Here is an 18,634-nt window from a genome sequence, read left to right on the forward strand (position 1 = left end):
GCGTGAGTATCTTCTCTGCCTGGATCAATTCTCTTGCATAAAATATCATGTCAGTGTTTTCTCTCTCTGTTGTACCCCACTGAGGTTTAAAACAGTCTTATTCCTGGGTGTGTTTCACTGGGAAGGCGTATTGGTTGAATTCACCAACGGCTCTCTTTTCTGGCTGGGTGGGTGTATGATAAGTGAAATCAAAAACTATTATACAACACTGAAATACAGAACGCCATTAGTGTGAATGGGGAAGCACTACAAACTGGCATTGTACAAAAACCCTGTTTGTCTAGTTCCTTAACAGCTTTAATCGTCTGCAAAAGAGGCATCCATTTTTTTCTCTCTCAGCCTTATTCTTGGGGCATGGGAGCATTTCTTTCAAAGGTTAGCCCCAGCAGGATTTTGAGCTTCCTCTACTGTTGTGCACATGCTTTTATTTCTGGTAAACATTTATCCAGCATACTGTAGCCTCCCTGGCTGCCTTAGTTTCCTGATCCGAAAAAGCTCCATGGGAGAAGTGAGCCTCGTTATGGCTCCATCTGCACCATAGATTTAATGCACCATAGCTTCCCCCAAAGGATTGTGGGAGCTGTAGTGTCTTAAGACTGCTGAGAGTTTTTAAGAGAACCATACTTTCCTTCCAGAGCTGCACTTCTCAGCGTGGTTCACCATTCAATCCCACTTACCAGGGAACTCTAGGAAATGTAGCTCTGTGTGTGGGGAATAGGGACCTCTGAACAACTCTCGACAACCTTAACAAACTGCAGTTCTCAGGATTCTTTGGGGGAAGTCATGACTGTTAAAGTGGCAGCCTTAAATATACAGTGCAGATAGGGCCTATGTCTAGCCTTGAGTTTTAATTGAAACTCAGGCACCCAGGAAGGCTGCAGTATGCAGGCCACTGATGAGATGATTTGTAAAATGAAAGGGCAATTGCAGGAGCCACTCAGTCACCTCAAAAGAAAAGTAATTGCATAGAAACCCCTGCACCCCACCTGTCAGGGAACTGCCATCAGAGCTAGAGGCGGAGGGAAGGCTCCAGAGGGATGCCGGAGAGGGTCCCAGTAGGGAGAGAGGCATTCCATCTGCTGGGGAAGGAAATCAGCGTAACACCAGTGGAGAAGGGGGGCAGATGGGGGAATCAGAGAGGAGGCTCCAGGACTCCTTGCTGGAGACCAGCGGAGAGAGTACGGGTACTCTGCTGCCCACACCCTCCTTGCGCAGAAGACTTCCGCGCAGGGAGAGTAGGAGGAGACTTGGCGTCAAAGAGCTTTTATGCTGGAAAAGGTTCAAGAAACGCCCACTGACGGATTCTGCCAGCGACTGAGACAGCCACGAAACTTGAGGCTGTCCAGACAGAAAGGGTTCAACCAGGTAACCTAGCCAGGAGTGGCGGCAACTTATACACAAGCAACCCCTAGAACCATTACACCACCTATGAAAATTTCTCCGAAAAATTATCTCCCTTTTGATACCATAATTTCTGAATGCAACTTCTATTCTCATTAATTTATAGAGAATGGGTTTTTTTGGGGGGGGGGGGATAAATGCAAGTTGTTTTTTGGCACAGCACTACTGTGAGAGACCTCTAAAAAACAAACTATTTTATTTTTCCTGAACGCTCAATGAGAGAGCTCATAAATATTGAACTGATTTCAAATTAAGCTGAGGGAAAGTCACCCCTCATTAAAATTAATATGGCTCAGCCCTGCCATTGTCAGTTAGGGTAAAATAGCCAGGCAGGAGTGAAGGTTGTTTTATGCTGAACTTGCAAGTGGGGGCAGGCTACAGGGCTTCGTGAGCCAGAGTTGGCTCCCAGTTGCCAGTCCTTGCAATAGACTTATCTATGAAGATGTCAGATTTTGAATATTGCATACCAATGTCAGCCAGCCAAAGTGATTCAGTGGATAGAGATCTGGATGCGGTCCCGTGAGGTCAGGGCTTGATTCCCTCTCAATGTGTCTTTCGCACTGGGTTGCCTTGGCTAAGTCGCTCTGCCAGTTTCAATTCCCCACATATAAATTGGGAGCAATAGTTGCCCCCATCACATCCTGCACTTGTTGCAAAGATGAATGGCAGACACAAAGGATATATATATATATTATATATATATATATATATTAAAGTGCTGTATAAATGATGATTGAAAATGGTCTTGAATCAAGGCTCTTCTTATTGAATTTATGAGTCTTGTTTCATTGTGACTCTTACAGAAATGTTTCAAGTTGAGTTACTGATTTTTTGCTGTGCGGATGTCAGAGCAGGTATCTCCTCTTCCCTCCCTGCCTCTCTTCCATTGACATTCCCATTTCCCCCCAGATTTGAGATCTTTGGAAGCTGCACTTTTCAGATAGATAGACAGATAAAGTTCTGATTGGAAATTCTAGTTTGCCAACGTGAATGTATTTAAAAAAACAGATTAAAATGCATCAACATTGTATGTGTCTGCAAAGGCTTGCCTGCACTAAACTGGTTTTAGCAGGCACCCAAAAGAGTACAGTGAAGGTGTCTGTAGGAAGAGAGTTCTAAAGCATAGGTAATGAAACACGAAAACATTTACCGTATTGGCCACAAATATAAGCTGCACTTTCCCCCCCAAATTCCGGCCGTGAAAAGTTAAAGTGCAGCCTATATTGACAACCTTACGATATCACTGCTGAAACAGCTGCCCTAGGTCTGTGGCCCTGCCTTGCCTTCCAAGGCCGGAATAGAGTGTGTCCTCTCCCCCCCCCCAGGATACCACCAAGAGGGCTGTTGGGGGTGCGGGGCAATGGCACCCATCCTGTCTGTGGCTCCCAAGCCTCCCCCAAGCAGCCAAAAAGAAGGGGGAAAGGCTGCTGGCAAAGCAGCATGGTTCCCCCCTCCAGGAAGCAGCCCAGGAGTGTGGGGAATGGTACCCGTAGGATTTTCTTCTACACTTGCCATTTACGGGTATGAATGCCTGCAGAATTTTAAGGGAGTGGCTTTTTTCAGGTTTTGGCTCCCCCCCTCCTTGAATTTTACAGGTGCAGCTTGTATTCGGGTGCGGCTTATATCCGGGCCGATATGGTATATCTTGCAAATTCAGTAGTGGTACCTCAGCTTAAGTTTTGTTCCGGAGGTCTGTTCTTAACCTGAAACTGTACTTAACCTGAAGCAACACTTTAGCTGCCGCCGCACCGCTGGAGCACGATTTCTGTTCTCATCCTGAAGCAAAGTTCTTAACCTGAAGCACTATTTCTGGGTTAGCGGAGTCTGTAACCTGAAGCGTATGTAACCTGAAGCGTATGTAACCCGAGGTACAAGTAACTTTTAACAGTGCCAGTTCCACTCAGCATTATCCCCACTGACTGTTGGTGGTTCTCCAGGGTTTCTTACAGTGGGTAATAATAATAATAATAATAATAATAATAATAATAATAATAATAATAATAGGAGTTGCACCAGAAGGTCATAAATCAGGTATTAGCTTGCTTGATGGAGATCTGTTGGCTTTTTTTTTGAGGGGTGTGTGGAAAGGGTGTTGATTGCTTTGCCACTGGAAGTGCTACCTACTGGAACCCCAGCAGCTCCATTAAGTTATGCCCCAGTGGAGAGACCCTGCATTTTCTGCTGCAGACCTTAACACACTGCAGAGTGTAAGCAGCATAACACAGCTGAAGTGGGTTTCAAAGGGAGCTGGTTGAGCCTATCAACTTCCTAAGTACCTGTCTGTCCAGGTCGCAGCTCTTGCTTTGCTGTCTTTTGACAGCTGCCAAGGGCTTGGTGGGTAGGATGGAGAAGCAGAGAAACGCAGCAGATGCTTTGGGAAATGGACTCTTCTCCCTCCTTCCCTCTCTTCCTTTTCCTTTGTGGTCCAGAGCTGCCTTTCCATCCTGCCTCTCTCTTTTTGGTTTCGTTGTTTATCATGCTAAACATATCAGATAATTGAACACTAATGCCTCTGTATGGATCACTAGGCGCAATACGCCTGGAGGACAAATCAATTTTCTTGTTACCTTGCGAGAGCGTGGTCTCGGGCTTGCTGCCTGCATTTTCCGTTGCTTCTCGTTTGCACGCCACTTAGCGGTTGCAATGCGGCACTCTGTTTTTGCAGCCTGCGCAACTCACATGCAACAAGGACACTGGAGGAAGGGAAAGGGGGCCTGCGTTGCCCTCTAAGCACTCTTTGGACGAGGTTTTATTTTGGACATTTGTCTGCTTTCTGTACACCTCTCATGTGCCAGGGTCTCCAGAAGGATCTTCAGATCAGCCAGGCCTGAGCGCCTTAATCTCTGTGCCAGAAGAGGGAGCCACCTGTTCACTGAGCATCACCTATGCATCTGGTCAGAATGATGCACTGACTCAGCGGTTGTCATGTGACAAAGTGCCCCACCTGGTTTCACTCAGTCCTGTAAACTCTTATGATCTGGTCAGTCCCTCACTCTGATACACCAACAACAAAGCAACAACAGCTTAGTTGGTTAGAGCAGTGTTTCCCAACCTTGTGCCTCCAGCTGTTTTTGAACTACAACTCCCATCATCCCTGACTAGCAAGACCAGTGGCAAGGGATGATGGGAATTGTAGGCCAAAAACAGCTGGAGGCACAAGGTTGGGAAACACTGGGTTAGAGCATGGTGCTGATAATGCCAAGGTTGCAGGTTCGATCCCTGTATGGGGCAGCTGCATATTCCTGCATTGCAGGGGGTTGGTCTAGATCAGTGGTTCTCAATTTGTGGGTCCCCAGATGTTGTTGGAGTACAACTCCCATCATCCCTGACCACTGGTCATGCTGGCTAGGAATGATGGGACTTGTAGTCCAACAACATCTGGGGACCCACAGGTTGAGAACCACTGGTCTAGATGATTCTCAGGGCTCCTTCCAACTCTATGATTCTGGGATTTCTAACAACTGCATTTATATCCCATCTTTTTCTCCAAGGAGCTCAAGGTGGTATACATGGTACTCCCCACAACAACTCTGAGAGGTAGTTTAGGCTGTGAGGCATTGACTGCCCCAAGGTCACCCACTGAAATCCATGGTTGAGTGGGGATTTCAACCCTGGTCTTCCAGAACCAGGGACGCAGGTGGCGCTGTGGGTTAAACCACAGAGCCTAGGACTGGCCGATCAGAAGGTTGGCGGTTTGAATCCCCGCGACAGGGTGAGCTCCCGTTGCTCGGTCCCTGCTTCTGCCAACCTAGCAGTTCGAAAGCACGTCAAAGTGCAAATAGATAAATAGGTACCGCTCCGGTGGGAAGGTAAACGGCGTTTCCGTGCCCTGCTCTGGTTCGCCAGAAGCAGCTTAGTCATGCTGGCCACATGCACGCCGGCTCCCTCGGCCAATAAAGCAAGATGAGTGCCGCAACCCCCGAGTCGGCCATGACTGGACCTAATGGTCAGGGGTCCCTTTACCTTTGACCTTCCAGAACCAACACTCTAATCACTACACAGAATTACAACCACAATCACCTTGGGATGGCCCTACGGATAATGTACTGCCTGAACTGATGGCTGGGAAGAGATGGCAGCATGTGATCTTAACCTGTAGCAACCTCATGTTACAGATGGAGGAAGTGAATCCCATGTCATTTAAGTGGGATGTTTTGCACTTGGAACCTGGCACATTTGCAAACATTTAGACGACGAGAAATGTTTGTTTTAACTCTCTGTTAGAGACTCTAGGATGGTCTTCAACTGTAGTTGACTCTTTTTTTAAAAAAACAAAAACAAAACCAAAGCACCCTGGGGAATGAGATGATGATAGCAAATATTTTTCACGCAACTTTAGGCGAGGGCCCTGTTGGGTCAGGTCCTGGGCTTGTTAATATTGTGTGATGCCCGAGGGGAGAGAGTCCTCGCTTGGGTTGCTCCTTACCGTATTGAGAAACGTGACTCTGCAGTCCCTCAGAAGCTGTCGGTCTGGCTCTGATATCCACAGAATAACGAGGCGCACTAAAGTGACAGATCTATTTCAGTTTCCCCTTCTTTTATAACGTGCCTGTCACATTGCCCGTGGCTCGTGGAGATTGCTATAATAAAGGGGCACTCAAAATAACAAACCGCTGACAATGCTTCTTGACCAACAGAAGAATTGAAAACACAGATCGAATGTTTGCAGACATTGTTGTTGAAAACCTACCAGTCAAGGGATTATGAGTGCCTCTTCAGTCTGCAGAGAGGTGTGTGCATGGAAGTTACAAATGTACCCCAAGGATGGCAAACAGGTGGCTTGCCAGAGGAGTTTAACAATCAATTCCTCTTCCCAGAGAACTCTGAGAACTGCAGCACTGTGGTGAGTGTAGGGGGTCTCCTAACAACCCTCAACACCTTTCCCAAATTTGGTTGTTGTTTAGTCGTGTCCGACTCTTCGTGACCCCATGGACCAGAGCACGCCAGGCACTCCTGTCTTCCACTGCCTCCCGCAGTTTGGTCAAACTCATGCTGGTAGCTTCGAGAACACTGTCCAACCATCCCGTCCTCCGTCGTCCCCTTCTCCTTCTGCCCTCCATCTTTCCCAACATCAGGATCTTTTCCAGGAAGTCTTCTCTTCTCATGAGGTGGCCAAAGTATTGGAGTCTCAGCTTCAGGATCTATCCTTCCAGTGAGCCCTCAGGGCTGATTTCCTTCAGAATGGATAGGTTTGATCTTCTTGCAGTCCATGGGACTCTCAAGAGTCTCCTCCAGCACCATAATTCAAAAGCATCAGTTCTTCGGCGATCAGCCTTCTTTATGGTCCAGCTCTCACTTCCATACATCACTACTGGGAAAACCATAGCTTTTACTATACAGACCTTTGTTGGCAAGGTGATGTCTCTACTTTTTAAGATTTCCCAAACTACAGCTCCCATAATTCTTTGGAGGAATCCAGGACAGTTTAAAGTGGCAATAGCTCCCTTGGGGCTGGTGGCAGGATGCCTGCTTGTTTCAGCTACTTCAGGGAGTTGCAAAGTATAATGGTTTGTTTGGTCAATGTGTTGAGCATCCCTTCCCGGACTGGATTAACTATGGTCATATTCACACAATACATTTTAAGCACTCCTGTGTCACTTTAAGAGTCCTTGCTTCCCCCAAAGAATCCTGGGAACTGTAGTTTGTTAAAGGTGCTGATAACTGTAGCTCTGTGACAAGTTTTCTAACAACTCTTAGCACCTTTAACAAACTATAATTCCTGGGGTTCTTTGGAGGAAGTCAGGACAGTTTAAGGTGACATCATAATGCTTTCAATTTATTGTGCAAATGAAACCAAAATTTCACTGGGTTTTTTTTTTAAGCATTGATCTCTTTGTTGTGATGTTGTCTTTTTCTACCATACGGTGGTTTGGATTGGTACTCTACAATGTCTTGATCTTGTTCTATTTAATGATTTTGCAGAAGATTTTTGTTTTGTTTTGGGGGTGTACTTTGAAATGAAAGCTGCTTTGTGATTTTTGGTTGACATTTGAAGGCAGGCAGGGTACAAACCTTCCATGATTGCTCAAGGTCCACTCAGATGCAGTGGGGCTATTTAAAACCAGAGTTGGTTCACACATTCAAATCAGGGACTGTGCCAGGAGCTGAGATCTTTGAACACTGTCCCAAAAGCCCTCTAGCCATCGCAGCTTCTCATGGTGCTACAGAGAGTCCCGACTTCATGAGAGGCCTTCCCTCCAAATAGTGTTTTAACATGTTACTGGGAGTTCAGATCTGTGCATCTTTCTAACACACTTCTTAGAGCTATGCCTCCCATTCCCACCCCCCCAAATATGCCACTTCCTGTTTTTATGAAAACAAGATCAGGGTCACATTAATGGTCCTAAGAAAGCCTTGGTTCCAGCTTGCTTCATTCAGCGACTACTTCCCTGCCCTGGCCAAGGAGGAGGAGGAGGAGGTGTGTGGGGGGTGGGGGGGTGGGATGACCCCATTTTTATCAGAGGTATGTTGGAGGATATGGTAGAGTACACCACTGATGCCTGTCCCAGGACCACCAGTACACATTTTTTTCCTGTCACTCACTTACTGTATTTTTCACTCCATAAGACGCCTGACCATAAGAGGCACCTAGTTTTTAGAGGAGGAAAGGGGGGAAAGCCCCGTTTTTGAGGGGATCAGCTCAAAGTTGTGCAGCTTCTTTTGCAAAGGGGAAAAGCCCCTTTCTTGAGGATCAGCTCAAAGTTGTTGAGCTTACTTTGCAAAGGGAAAAAATCCTGTTTTTATGGGGTTCAACTCACAGTTCTGCAGCTTCTTTAGGAAAGGAAAGCGAGCCGTTTCTACAGTTTCCAGACAGATAATCTAATTAGCCAGTCACATGTCGCTGGGGAAACAAACGGCCCCGTCTGCAGAACATTCAAAAATGGATGCCTGGGCAAGGGGGCGGGGCCAGAAAGGGAGCCAGCGATCGACCACAAATTCGTTCCATAGTACGCACAGACATTTCCCCTTACTTTTTAGGAGGAAAAAAGTGTGTCTTATGGAGCGAAAAATACGGTAACTCCCCTACTCCAGCAGTACCAGGCACCTGAATCTAGCTGCCATTTTCATTTCCCATAATGCCTCTGATGTAATGTCACTCTGGGGCATTGTGGGAAATTAGAATGGTGCCCCTCAGCCACTCAGAGTGTGCCTGCCTGCTTCTAGTCTTCAGCACTGCCAGGTAAGCCCTCCTTGACTGATGGATCCTGAGCTCTCCGCTTTGCCCGGAGCCTGTTTGTTTGTTTGTTTGTTTGTTTGTTTATGTCCTGGAAACTGAATGCTGTTAACCATGTTTCCATTCTCAATGTCCTTTGTGGTTAGCGGGGTGGGAAGGGAATAAATGGAGACCTGGAGAAATTTGGAGAAATTTGAGGAGACCTGGCAAGGTGTTTTTGAAATATGTGACTAATGACATACACGATATATGGAGAAAGAAAGAAGGACATGAAATGTAGGCTGTGAGAGTTGCAGCCGACTATGATTCCAGATAGGTATGTGTTAGTGGGAAAAGGTTGGGGAGCCAAAGGAGGTTACAATGATAGCTGGACATGCGATGAAATACCAGTTGCCGGGAACAACCTTGGGGACCAGGGATGCGGGAGAAATCCAATCTCGTTTGCCTTTTAATTTGCACTTTTTGAAGCAGTATGTGAACCAAAACAGAGTTATTTTTCAAAATTAGCACTGCTCTGAATTTTACAGTCCAGCTCTCCACTCAACAATCACATATTATGAGCAAGTGTATGTAAATATGTGCTTGCTAGGCACATTATATTTGGGGAAATGGGTTGAGAAAATATCTATCCCACTCAAAACTGCATGCAAAAATGTGTATATTTGGAGAAAATCACACAAAATTGCTGATGAATTTTTGGGCCACAATTTTTGAATCTCAGATTGCTGCCGAAATTTGCTCATCCAAGACTTGAACTGGTTGGCTGTGATTTCACCCAGCACCTTCTTTACTGCCTTTTTCGAAAAGCTTCCAAAGAATTACCCCCCCCCCCCCATATAAGTTATTTGTAAATGCAGAGCTGAATTAAAAATTTGGGGTGTGGGGGGAGAAACTGAGGGAAACTGAAAATGATTGATAAGGTGATTGGGCCGGATCCGGCCCCTGGGCCTTAGTTTGCCTTTGGCCTGATCTAGTGGGGGTTTTCTTAACACTCTTATGGGAGGAAGAGTAAAATAATATTTTTTTGTGTTGTAAATTGGGGAGGGGATAGGAAGGAACAAGCAACCACTTCATTTAAAAAGAAAGAAAAATGTGAGTCTATCCCTTTGACTTACCCCCACAAGAAGCTTAGCTTTCATTGTGGCCGCTGCTCAGTTTTAAAAACCTATCGCTTAATTAATTGTCTGAGTGTTAATCAATCAATCAATTAAATCTGCATACATTTGCAAATAACGGGGGTTGAGTGGGAGAGAACAGTAGTTCCTAAAGAAAAACCCGGGTTTTCGTTGGGTTGGAACCTGGCTGGGTTGAATGTAGTTTCCTTTGAATTCAATGGGTCTTAAGACATGACTCATTTGTCCCATTGATGTCAATGGGGGTCTAAGTCCAGCTTTAAAGTCTGCCTCTTTTCTCTCCACAGACACATAGAATTTTGGAAGAATTTGCAGACACTGAACGCCGTAGATATGGAGCTGTACACAGGACTCCAGAGACTGTGAGTATGTTTGAAAAACTTCCTTCCCTATGGACACTCTTGGGCATTAAGATCAGCAGAGGGGGACCTCAGGGCCATTCCAGAGCCCTCTGAAGTTTGGGGTCGGCAGCCCACTAAGTTGTGGAATTGCCTGTCAAAGAGGTATGCCTGGCACCTTCATTGTATCGTTTTCATTGTACCCTGAATATACACCTCTTTACACTGGGCTTTTGAGACGCGTGTGTGTGTGTGTTGATTCAGTTACATTGGCAAAGAAAAATTGCTTTATATACGTTGTTTATGCATTCAAACACTGCGACACCAGATGGCGCTGTGGAGTCCCATTTTTGCTAACCCGATTTCTCATACAAAGTTTGCAATGCTGCTTTGATATGTCTACATCTAGCCTGTGTATCTGTGTTTGCACCAGTGCCGGATTACCAAACAGACAGAGTAGGCACTGGATCAAAATAATATCAATCAATCAACCTTTATTACAGTCCAGAGACCCAACAAATTGTTACAAAGCAATACACAATTCATACAGCCTACCTCCAGGTTAAACAAGCATTTTGTTCAGAATATAGAGATCATTGGTTCTTGCAACCACCAATAAAAACTTGGCCACTGCTAATGTTCTAGCATTTGTCCGGTCTTCCAATAGGAACCTGACATATTCAGCCTCTGATTTTCCCGGGAAAGGTACCAGCAAGGGTAATATCAGTTCAGCCCTGGCTTGCTCATATTTTGCACAGTGCAACAGAATATGTTTTATGGAATCGATGTCTTGAGCACACGAGCAAAGTCTGTCCTGGTAGGGAACTCCTCTCAACCTGCCATCCAGCACTGCAGAAGGAAAGACGTTTAGTCTGGCTTTGGTGAAAAGCCTTCGATAATTTGGTACTGTCAGGTTTTTAATGTAAGATGTTAACTTAAAGACATGCCCATATTGTACTCCTACTGCCAGCGGACTACAGACTGCGTGTGATTGAGATCGCAAGTCACTGTGTGCATAATCCCATAATCTTTGCTCTAATAATATTGATTTGATATTGAAATAAAATTGGTTTATTAAAATTGTTGGTTGGTACAGGTGTTTGTGACAATGATGTGGGAGAGTAGAAGAACGTGCTTTATTTTATTTTATTTTATTTTATTTCATTATTTTATTTTATTTTATTTTATTTTATTTTTCTGCCCACTTGTGCTTCAATCCAACCCTTAGGGTGAAATAGGTTCCCCACCCCTGAACTAAATGACACCTGTTCTAAAAATACCTTTTGCTTACAAAAACCCTCCCATAGCTGCCATCTGATCACAGGTCAGCAGAAAGGAGGAGGCTCTGCTGAGCTTCCCTGAAACTTAACCTTGGTAAGCAACTGTCTTCCTAAGGAATTCTCTATGTAAGCATCTGAAATTGCTTGTTCAGATCTTGTCCAGATTTAGTGCTGGCGTGTTGTGGTGGGCTTCTGCTTGCTTTGACTGACTCAGCTCCTTCATGAGTGGAAAAAAAGGGATCCTTCTTGAATGCTCTTGTGCTGGGACCATACGTGTTGCTTTGGGGAGCAGCCAGAATTAGAACGCAGGTCAGGAAACTCCTGGTTCTGCACCCCCATGTCCCTGGCCCAAAGGTAAAGGTACCCCTGACCATTAGGTCTAGTCGCAGACGACTCTGGGGTTGCGCACTCATCTCGCTCTACAGGCCAAGGGAGCCAGCGTTTGTCCACAGACAGCTTCCGGGTCATGTGGCCAGCATGACTAAGCCGCTTCTGGCGAACCAGGGCAGTGCACGGAAACACTGGTTACCTTCCCGCCGGAGCGGTACCTATTTACCTACTTTCACTTGACGTGCTCTCAAACTGCTAGGTTGGCAGGAGCAGGGACCAAGCAACTGGAGCTCACTCCATCACGGGGATTTGACCCGCCGACCTTCTGATCAGCAAGCCCTAGGCTCTGTGGTTTAGACCACAGTGCCACCCGCATCCCATGGCCCAAACGTACTGTCCCTCTATTTGAAGGGCTGTCCAGTCCAAGTCAGGTGTAAAGACAAAGAGCCTTTTAAAGAGGGGCCTTGAAGTCGATGGGACCCAGAATGGTCAAACAGTCACCTTTCACAGTTCCTCTTCCCAGGGAACTCTGGGAACTGTAGTTCTGAGAGGGAGATAAGAGCCTCCTAACATCTCTCAGCATCCTCAACAACTACAGCTCCCGGAATTATTTGGGTGAAGCCATGGCTGTGTTTAAAATGGTATCACAGTGCTTTAAATACAGTCCGTACCTTGGCTTTCGGACAGCTTAGTTCTCGAACGTTTTGGCTCCTGAACGCCGCAAACCTGGAAGTGAGTGTTCCAATTTGCGAACTATTTTTGGAAGCCAAAAGGATGACGGGGCTTCCAATTGGCTGCAGGAGCTTCCTGCAGCCAATCAGAAGCCATGCTTTGGTTTCCGAACATTTTGGAAGTCAAACGGACTCCGTTCGACTTCCAAGGTATGACTGTATAAGGCAAGAATGGGGCCTCAGTCACCTTTCCCTGACTTCTTCTGGTTTCCAGGCCTTCCCTGCTTGTCTCATAATTTCTTCTTTCAAATGGGCATGGCATGTTCCTATCTACCTCCTCAAAATGAGCACAGGGCTTTGACTACCTCGCTATTGCTGACCTTTTCCATTTCTTTTCAGGACAATCATGGACTCTGGACTCCGGAGCATCCAGCCTCGAGCATTTGATAAAAACCCCCACCTGCACTACATGTGAGTAGGTTTGCTTTGCTTCCCTCCTTCAACCCCCTGACCGACCCATCTCTGCATGCTCCCTGCCGTGCTGTGCAATTGCTTTTTTTGGGGGGGGGTGTTTCTTCTCCACACAGTTGCTTGAGGACAGACAAGTCAGAGGAGCAGGGTAGAAGCAAAGAGGGGGGGGCAGGCGAAAGGATGGGAGGCAAAGGGAGGAAGAAAAAGGAGGAAATCAAAGGGGTCAGAGAAAGGAGAGCCTCAAACAATTCTTTCCCCATGGGCAGCTGGCAGATTTAGGTGTCTTAATAACCAAAGCAACTTTGATTGCGGCACTAATGAGCGATTCCTCATTAACACCCATTAGGTGGTCAGTAGAAAGTTTCCCTTTCAGCATGAGGTTCGGGGGCGGGAGGGGGGGGGAGATACCATTGGGGGTGGGTGGATAGGGGGGAGACTGGGCCAAGGTGCTTGTATCAGTGTGGCATTTGCGACGCAGCCTCAAACCGTTCTCATTAACACATAACGAACGGGAGACGCAAGGCAATATCTGTTTTTCCTCCCTGCTGTCATACCTCAGGCACATGGCTGACAGCTTGCGCTCTTAATTACTGACTCGTTAGAAAAGCATATGAGCCGGGACCAAGCGATGATACAGGGGCTTTTTTGACAGTGTAAGGCTAAGCCGGAAGGCATCTTGAAAACGGAAGGAGCTGGGACCACAAACAAGGGCTATATGCGTGGTATTCAGTCTCTGGAAGTGAGACATGTCTGTGGAGTACTGGATGAAGCGGGTCAACTGGGTGGAATGACTGTTGTTCTAGATATATTCTACACTGTTTTTTTATTAGAACAGTTGGTTCTGGTGGAATCCACCCCCCCCATCCCCAGAATGGGTGCTTGAGAAATTTGATTTCTGTGGATTTTGATGCAAACTGACTTTGGTCTGTACCTCCTGGACTAATGCATGGATTGGAATATAGTGATGCATTGGATTTCATGCTTTTCTGAAATTCACAATGTGGTTCTTGACTTATAAAAAATAATGGGTGGGGCTGAACTGCTTTGAAATGTGCATTTAAATACAAATTATGTTTATAAAGGCATATGCTAGGATAAAATTAAATGTTTAAGTTTCATGCATTTTTAAAAAATACTGCAAGAAGTGGGTGAGACAGGCTTATGAAGGAACATACGGAAAAAATGGAATAGGCTAGAAATAGATTGATCCATCTATCCCTACCTGAAGAGCACTTTGAGAGAATATTCAGTTTTGACAAATCCTGTTGGCACCATTGTTTTCCCCTTCTCACTGCTGCTTCCTGTTCCGTGATTTAGTCACATGGATAGTGTAGTCAAACAAGGACTATGTGGTGAGGGCCCAACACGAGGGAGCCAAATGGAATAGGGGCGATGAAATGGGAATGTCAGGAAGCAAGTGGGCATTTTGATGAGAAATGCTGAAAAATTACTGAAAATCAGAAAGGGGTGGGCAGGCAGAATTGAAAGCATCAAACAGCACTTCTGACAAGTTTCTTCTGGATCCTGGAAGGATGCAGGTGATCACTAAAACCATATGCTTATTACAGTGACTAACAAAACAGAAATTCTGATTGTCATAGCAAAACATTTGGGCTTCTGCCTTCATCAGTTGCTATGATAAAAATGATGTTGTTTCCAAGGTGGCCGTTATAGAGCTTTGAAGAGGGGATGTTCAGAAGGAATCCATTTGCTGAAGCTAAGTGATGTTGGTACTACCTTCCAGGTTGAGGCCATGTGGTGTTAATGTGCCCAGGATATACATCCAGAAATTCTCCTCCTACTCCTACTCCTTTTTTTTTTTTTTTTGCTAACATTATTGGATCTGTTGACATCTCCATTGCAATTATTGCAAAGTCCAGCAAGCTGTGATTCTCCAAATGTAAATGTTTAGCAACAGGTTGTGTCACTTTTTTTCCCTTTTTGGTCAGAATTGCCAATTTGCAGTATTTATATATAAGTAATATTGCACTGCCAACAATTTGGAAAACAGCTGAAACGGTTTTGACTCAGCTCTACCATGCTTCAGTGCTAAGTTTATACAGTCGTTTCTTTCCAGGCATTCTGGTCTCTGGATTCTGTTGCCAGGAATGCCTATCCCACACACTTCGGAAATGCTGCGAACGTTCTTCTTTTTATTTTATTTTTTAAAACGAATGCATAATTGTATCCCTGAATGGTTTTACCCAAAGTATGCGTGCAGAAGGTCAAATCTGTTGCTGAACGTCTCTCTTTCACCACTTCTGTGGGAGTGTGCAAGCATTAGCCGCATTTGTGCAAGCATTCACTGTAGAAGAATCACAGAGGACTAGAAGACTGCAGCCAATAATTTTGGAGGCTAAATTCCAATCCGCACAACTCTTCCTTTCCCCAGCTACTTTAACTCCTCCTCCCTCTCCTCCACCTTCTGATAAGTCCTGTCTATTACCTTGCCAACAAAGGTCCGTATAGTTAAAGCTATGGTTTTCCCAGTAATGATGTATGGAAGTGAGAGCTGGACCATAAAGAAGGCTGATCACCGAAGAATTGATGCTTTTGAATTATGGTGCTGGAGGAGACACTTGAGAGTTCCATGGACTGCAAGAAGATCAAACCTATCCATTCTTAAGGAAATCAGCCCTGAGTGCTCTTTGGAAGGACAGATTGTGAAGCTGAGGCTCCAATACTTTGGCCACCTCATGAGAAGAGAAGACTCCCTGGAAAAGACCCTGGTGTTGGGAAAGATGGAGGGCACAAGGAGAAGGGGATGACAGAGGATGAGATGGTTGGACAGTGTTCTCGAAGCTACCAGCATGAGTTTGACCAAACTGTGGGAGGCGGTGGAAGACAGGAGTGCCTGGCGTGCTCTGGTCCATGGGGTCATGAAGAGTCAGACATGACTAAATGACTAAACAACAACAACAACATTGTCCCATTGGCTTTTTCTTACACATGCACTCCCCTCCCTCTCTTCTGTACTTTATCTCATTTTCTAAGCGACCTCACAAGAAGAGACCTGCCCGGTCAAAGGGAGCAGTGGAGGGCAGATCCCCCAGTGTTATCTATGGTGTATGTCTAGGTGTGTGCATCTCCTACCTGAAAATTCAAGCCTGCCACCTGGAAGGGTCCAGGCAAATCTGGAGACTTCAAGTCAGCCCTGTAGGTTTGGCAGCTCCATATCAAATACATGTAGGTCAATGGTAGAACATATGCTTTGCATGCAGAAGGTCTCAGGTTCAATCCCTAGCATCTCCAGCATTAACTTGGAAACATCCCTGGTCTGAAACCCTGGAGAGTTTCTGTAGTCAGTGTAGACAGCATTGAGCCAGATGGACCAATGGTCTGGGCTCAGTATAAGTTATTTGTTTTGTAAAATTTTATATACTGCTTATATACAGCGGTTTACAAAAAAGCACAAGGCACCCCTCCACCCTTGCAACAATCTAGTTTAGCACCCTGTTTTCCACAACACCAAGCAGATATCTCTGGGAGGTCCATAAGCAAGACAGGAAGGCAACCTCCTCCTCCCCTTTTGCCACCTAGCTACTCTGAGAGCTTCCCAGAGGCAGCGGTTGGCCACTGGGAAGACAGAGGATCCTGGTCTAGATATGACTTTGGTTGGCTCCAACAGGGATCTTCTTGTCTTATATTACTAGGAGAGGGTAAAGCATGTTGGAAAGACAAACCCATGGAAGATAACACTGTTGATGACTAAACCTCAATCTAACCATATTGGGAGACTCAGGAGGATTGAGGGGAGGAGCTACTGCCTGTAGGCACCTACCACCTAAGGCAGCTGCCTCACTTTGCCTAATGGTAGGGCCAGTGGGATTTCCAAGCAAACACCCATAAGATTGGACTTCAGAAAGGGAGGTTCAAAACAGTCACATGTTGTTGAGCTCAGGTCCTGCTTACAGCCTTCCTGTGGGCATGTGATTGGCAAGACGCTGGACTAGACAGGCCTTTGGAATGATCTGTCAGGGCTTTTCTGATGTTCTTAGTCCTTGCTTTCAAGCTCCTCTGTTAGACATTTGGCCTTGCCTTCAGCTCCTTATCCTTTCGTAGGCCCAAATAAGCTGGGGGAGGAAGCAGAAAGAGAATGTTTTTTGGTTTTTCAATATCTTGTTGCTTCTTCCCTTCTTCCCAAGCCCTTTGGAATTCATGGCTCATTTTCTCTGCATGTGCAGAAAAACTCTCCAGATGTCTTAGACCTTCACCCTTCCTCGTTCAGTTCACAATTGATTATTCCCACTCCTCTGGAATTAATTGTTCTTATTCCCCCCTTGGAATTAATTGGGTTTTTTCCTCCCACTCCACAATTCTCTTGAGGGGTTTGTTGCTCTTTCCCTCCCTAGAACTGGTCCAATAATATTGATCTTTTTTTCCTTACTGATGCTTCCTGGGCCACCATCCCCTATCCCCCCCCCCCATCCCAAGTGACACATGCCCTGTTTTGTGGATGCTGAGGCTTCCTTGTGCACAATACAGTATAATGTCCCAGCTTTATCAGTTAGATCATGGAGAACAGAATGTGTTGATTCTGAAGCTGAACTGAAAATGGCTCCTGACTTTTATTGATGCCATGCCTACCTTTGCCCTTTAGCAAAGAAATGAAAGAAAAGGGGGAAAGTGGCTCTCAGAGTAGCTTACAAAAATCACTCTTACAGCAGTCCTTGCTCTCAGGCTTATAATCTAAAAAGTCATGGCACACAAGGAAAAAGGGAGGAGGGGGAGGAGGGAAAAGCAAGCTCAAGTCCTTCAAGCTACAGCTCTTAAATTTGCAGTGGATGTCAGTGGTGGTTTTGGCTGTCTTGTCCTTGATAAAGACTGCCCCAACCCAGAAGCAATCTTCTGCCCCCGTCATGCACCTCCCATCCCAGATCAGATCCAGGAGCAGAGCAGGTGAAAATGTTCAGGTCAGGAAAGCAAGGCAGCTCGTGCCACACAGCCTGAGTCTGCCTTCAAGTACCAGCCTCTGTCAGTCACAAGTGGGGATGCAGTTGCTGTTGTCCTTAGCTCCTGCTGGTGGCATCTGGTCGGCCACTGCAAGAACAGGATGCTGAACTAGATGGGCCACTGCCCTGATCCAGCAAGTTCTCCTTGTGTTCTTACATACCCTCCAACATTTCTCTGATGAAAATAGGGACGTCCCATCCATAATGATAATTTTACTATTTATACCCCATACTGAGTTGTCCCAGCCACTCTGAGCAGCTTCCAACATATAAGAAAACATAATAAAACATTAAACGTTAAAAAACTTCCCTGTACAGTGGTACCTCGGGTTACAGACGCTTCAGGTTACAGACTCCACTAACCCAGAAACAGTACCTTGGGTTAAGAACTTTGCTTTAGGATGAGAACAGAAATCATGCTCTGGCGGTGCAGCAGCAGCGGGAGGCCCCATTAGCTAAAGTGGTGCTTCAGGTTAAGAACAGCTTCAGGTTAAGAATGGACCTCTGGAGCGAATTAAGTACTTAACCCGAGGTACCACTGTACAGGATTGCGTTCAGACAGCTCGGGGGTCAGATAACGTCATACCCCCCCAACATTTCTCCAATGAAAATAGGGACATCCTAAGGAAAAGTGGGACCTCCCTGGATCAAATCAGAAACTGGGATGGTTTATCTAAATCAGGGACGTCCCTGGAAAATAGGGACACTTGGAGGGTCTTATCTTCCCAGGTGGAAGGCATTGTCTGTGGACTTGTTAAAGGACACATTGATTCAGCAGGGTCATGTGGGGTTCAGAAGAATTGGCTGGGGGTGGGCAGCGCTGCCTGCAGAGCATTGGCTGCCCCTTGGCCACCCTTCATTTTAAGTTAATCCACAAAGCAGCT

At 45.9% G+C, this 18,634-nt stretch overlaps 1 protein-coding gene across 4 annotated transcripts in view; it reads left to right on the plus strand.

The window, feature by feature from the left end:
* NTRK3 (neurotrophic receptor tyrosine kinase 3) overlaps positions 1 to 18,634 on the plus strand; it is a 429,804-nt gene that overhangs the window by 95,984 nt on the left and 315,186 nt on the right. For all 4 annotated transcript variants that reach the window (XR_013390655.1, XM_077918932.1, XM_028705834.2 and 1 more), the window contains exons 2-3: positions 9,996 to 10,070; positions 12,727 to 12,798. Coding sequence is in view for 3 of the 4 variants with exons in the window: in XM_077918932.1 (XP_077775058.1) it covers positions 9,996 to 10,070; positions 12,727 to 12,798 (147 nt within the window). In the remaining variant the exon portion in view is untranslated. The remainder of the gene's footprint in view (positions 1 to 9,995; positions 10,071 to 12,726; positions 12,799 to 18,634) is intronic.

The sequence above is a fragment of the Podarcis muralis genome, chromosome 14, assembly GCF_964188315.1.
Source record: "Podarcis muralis chromosome 14, rPodMur119.hap1.1, whole genome shotgun sequence".
NCBI classification, from domain to species: Eukaryota; Metazoa; Chordata; class Lepidosauria; order Squamata; family Lacertidae; genus Podarcis; species Podarcis muralis.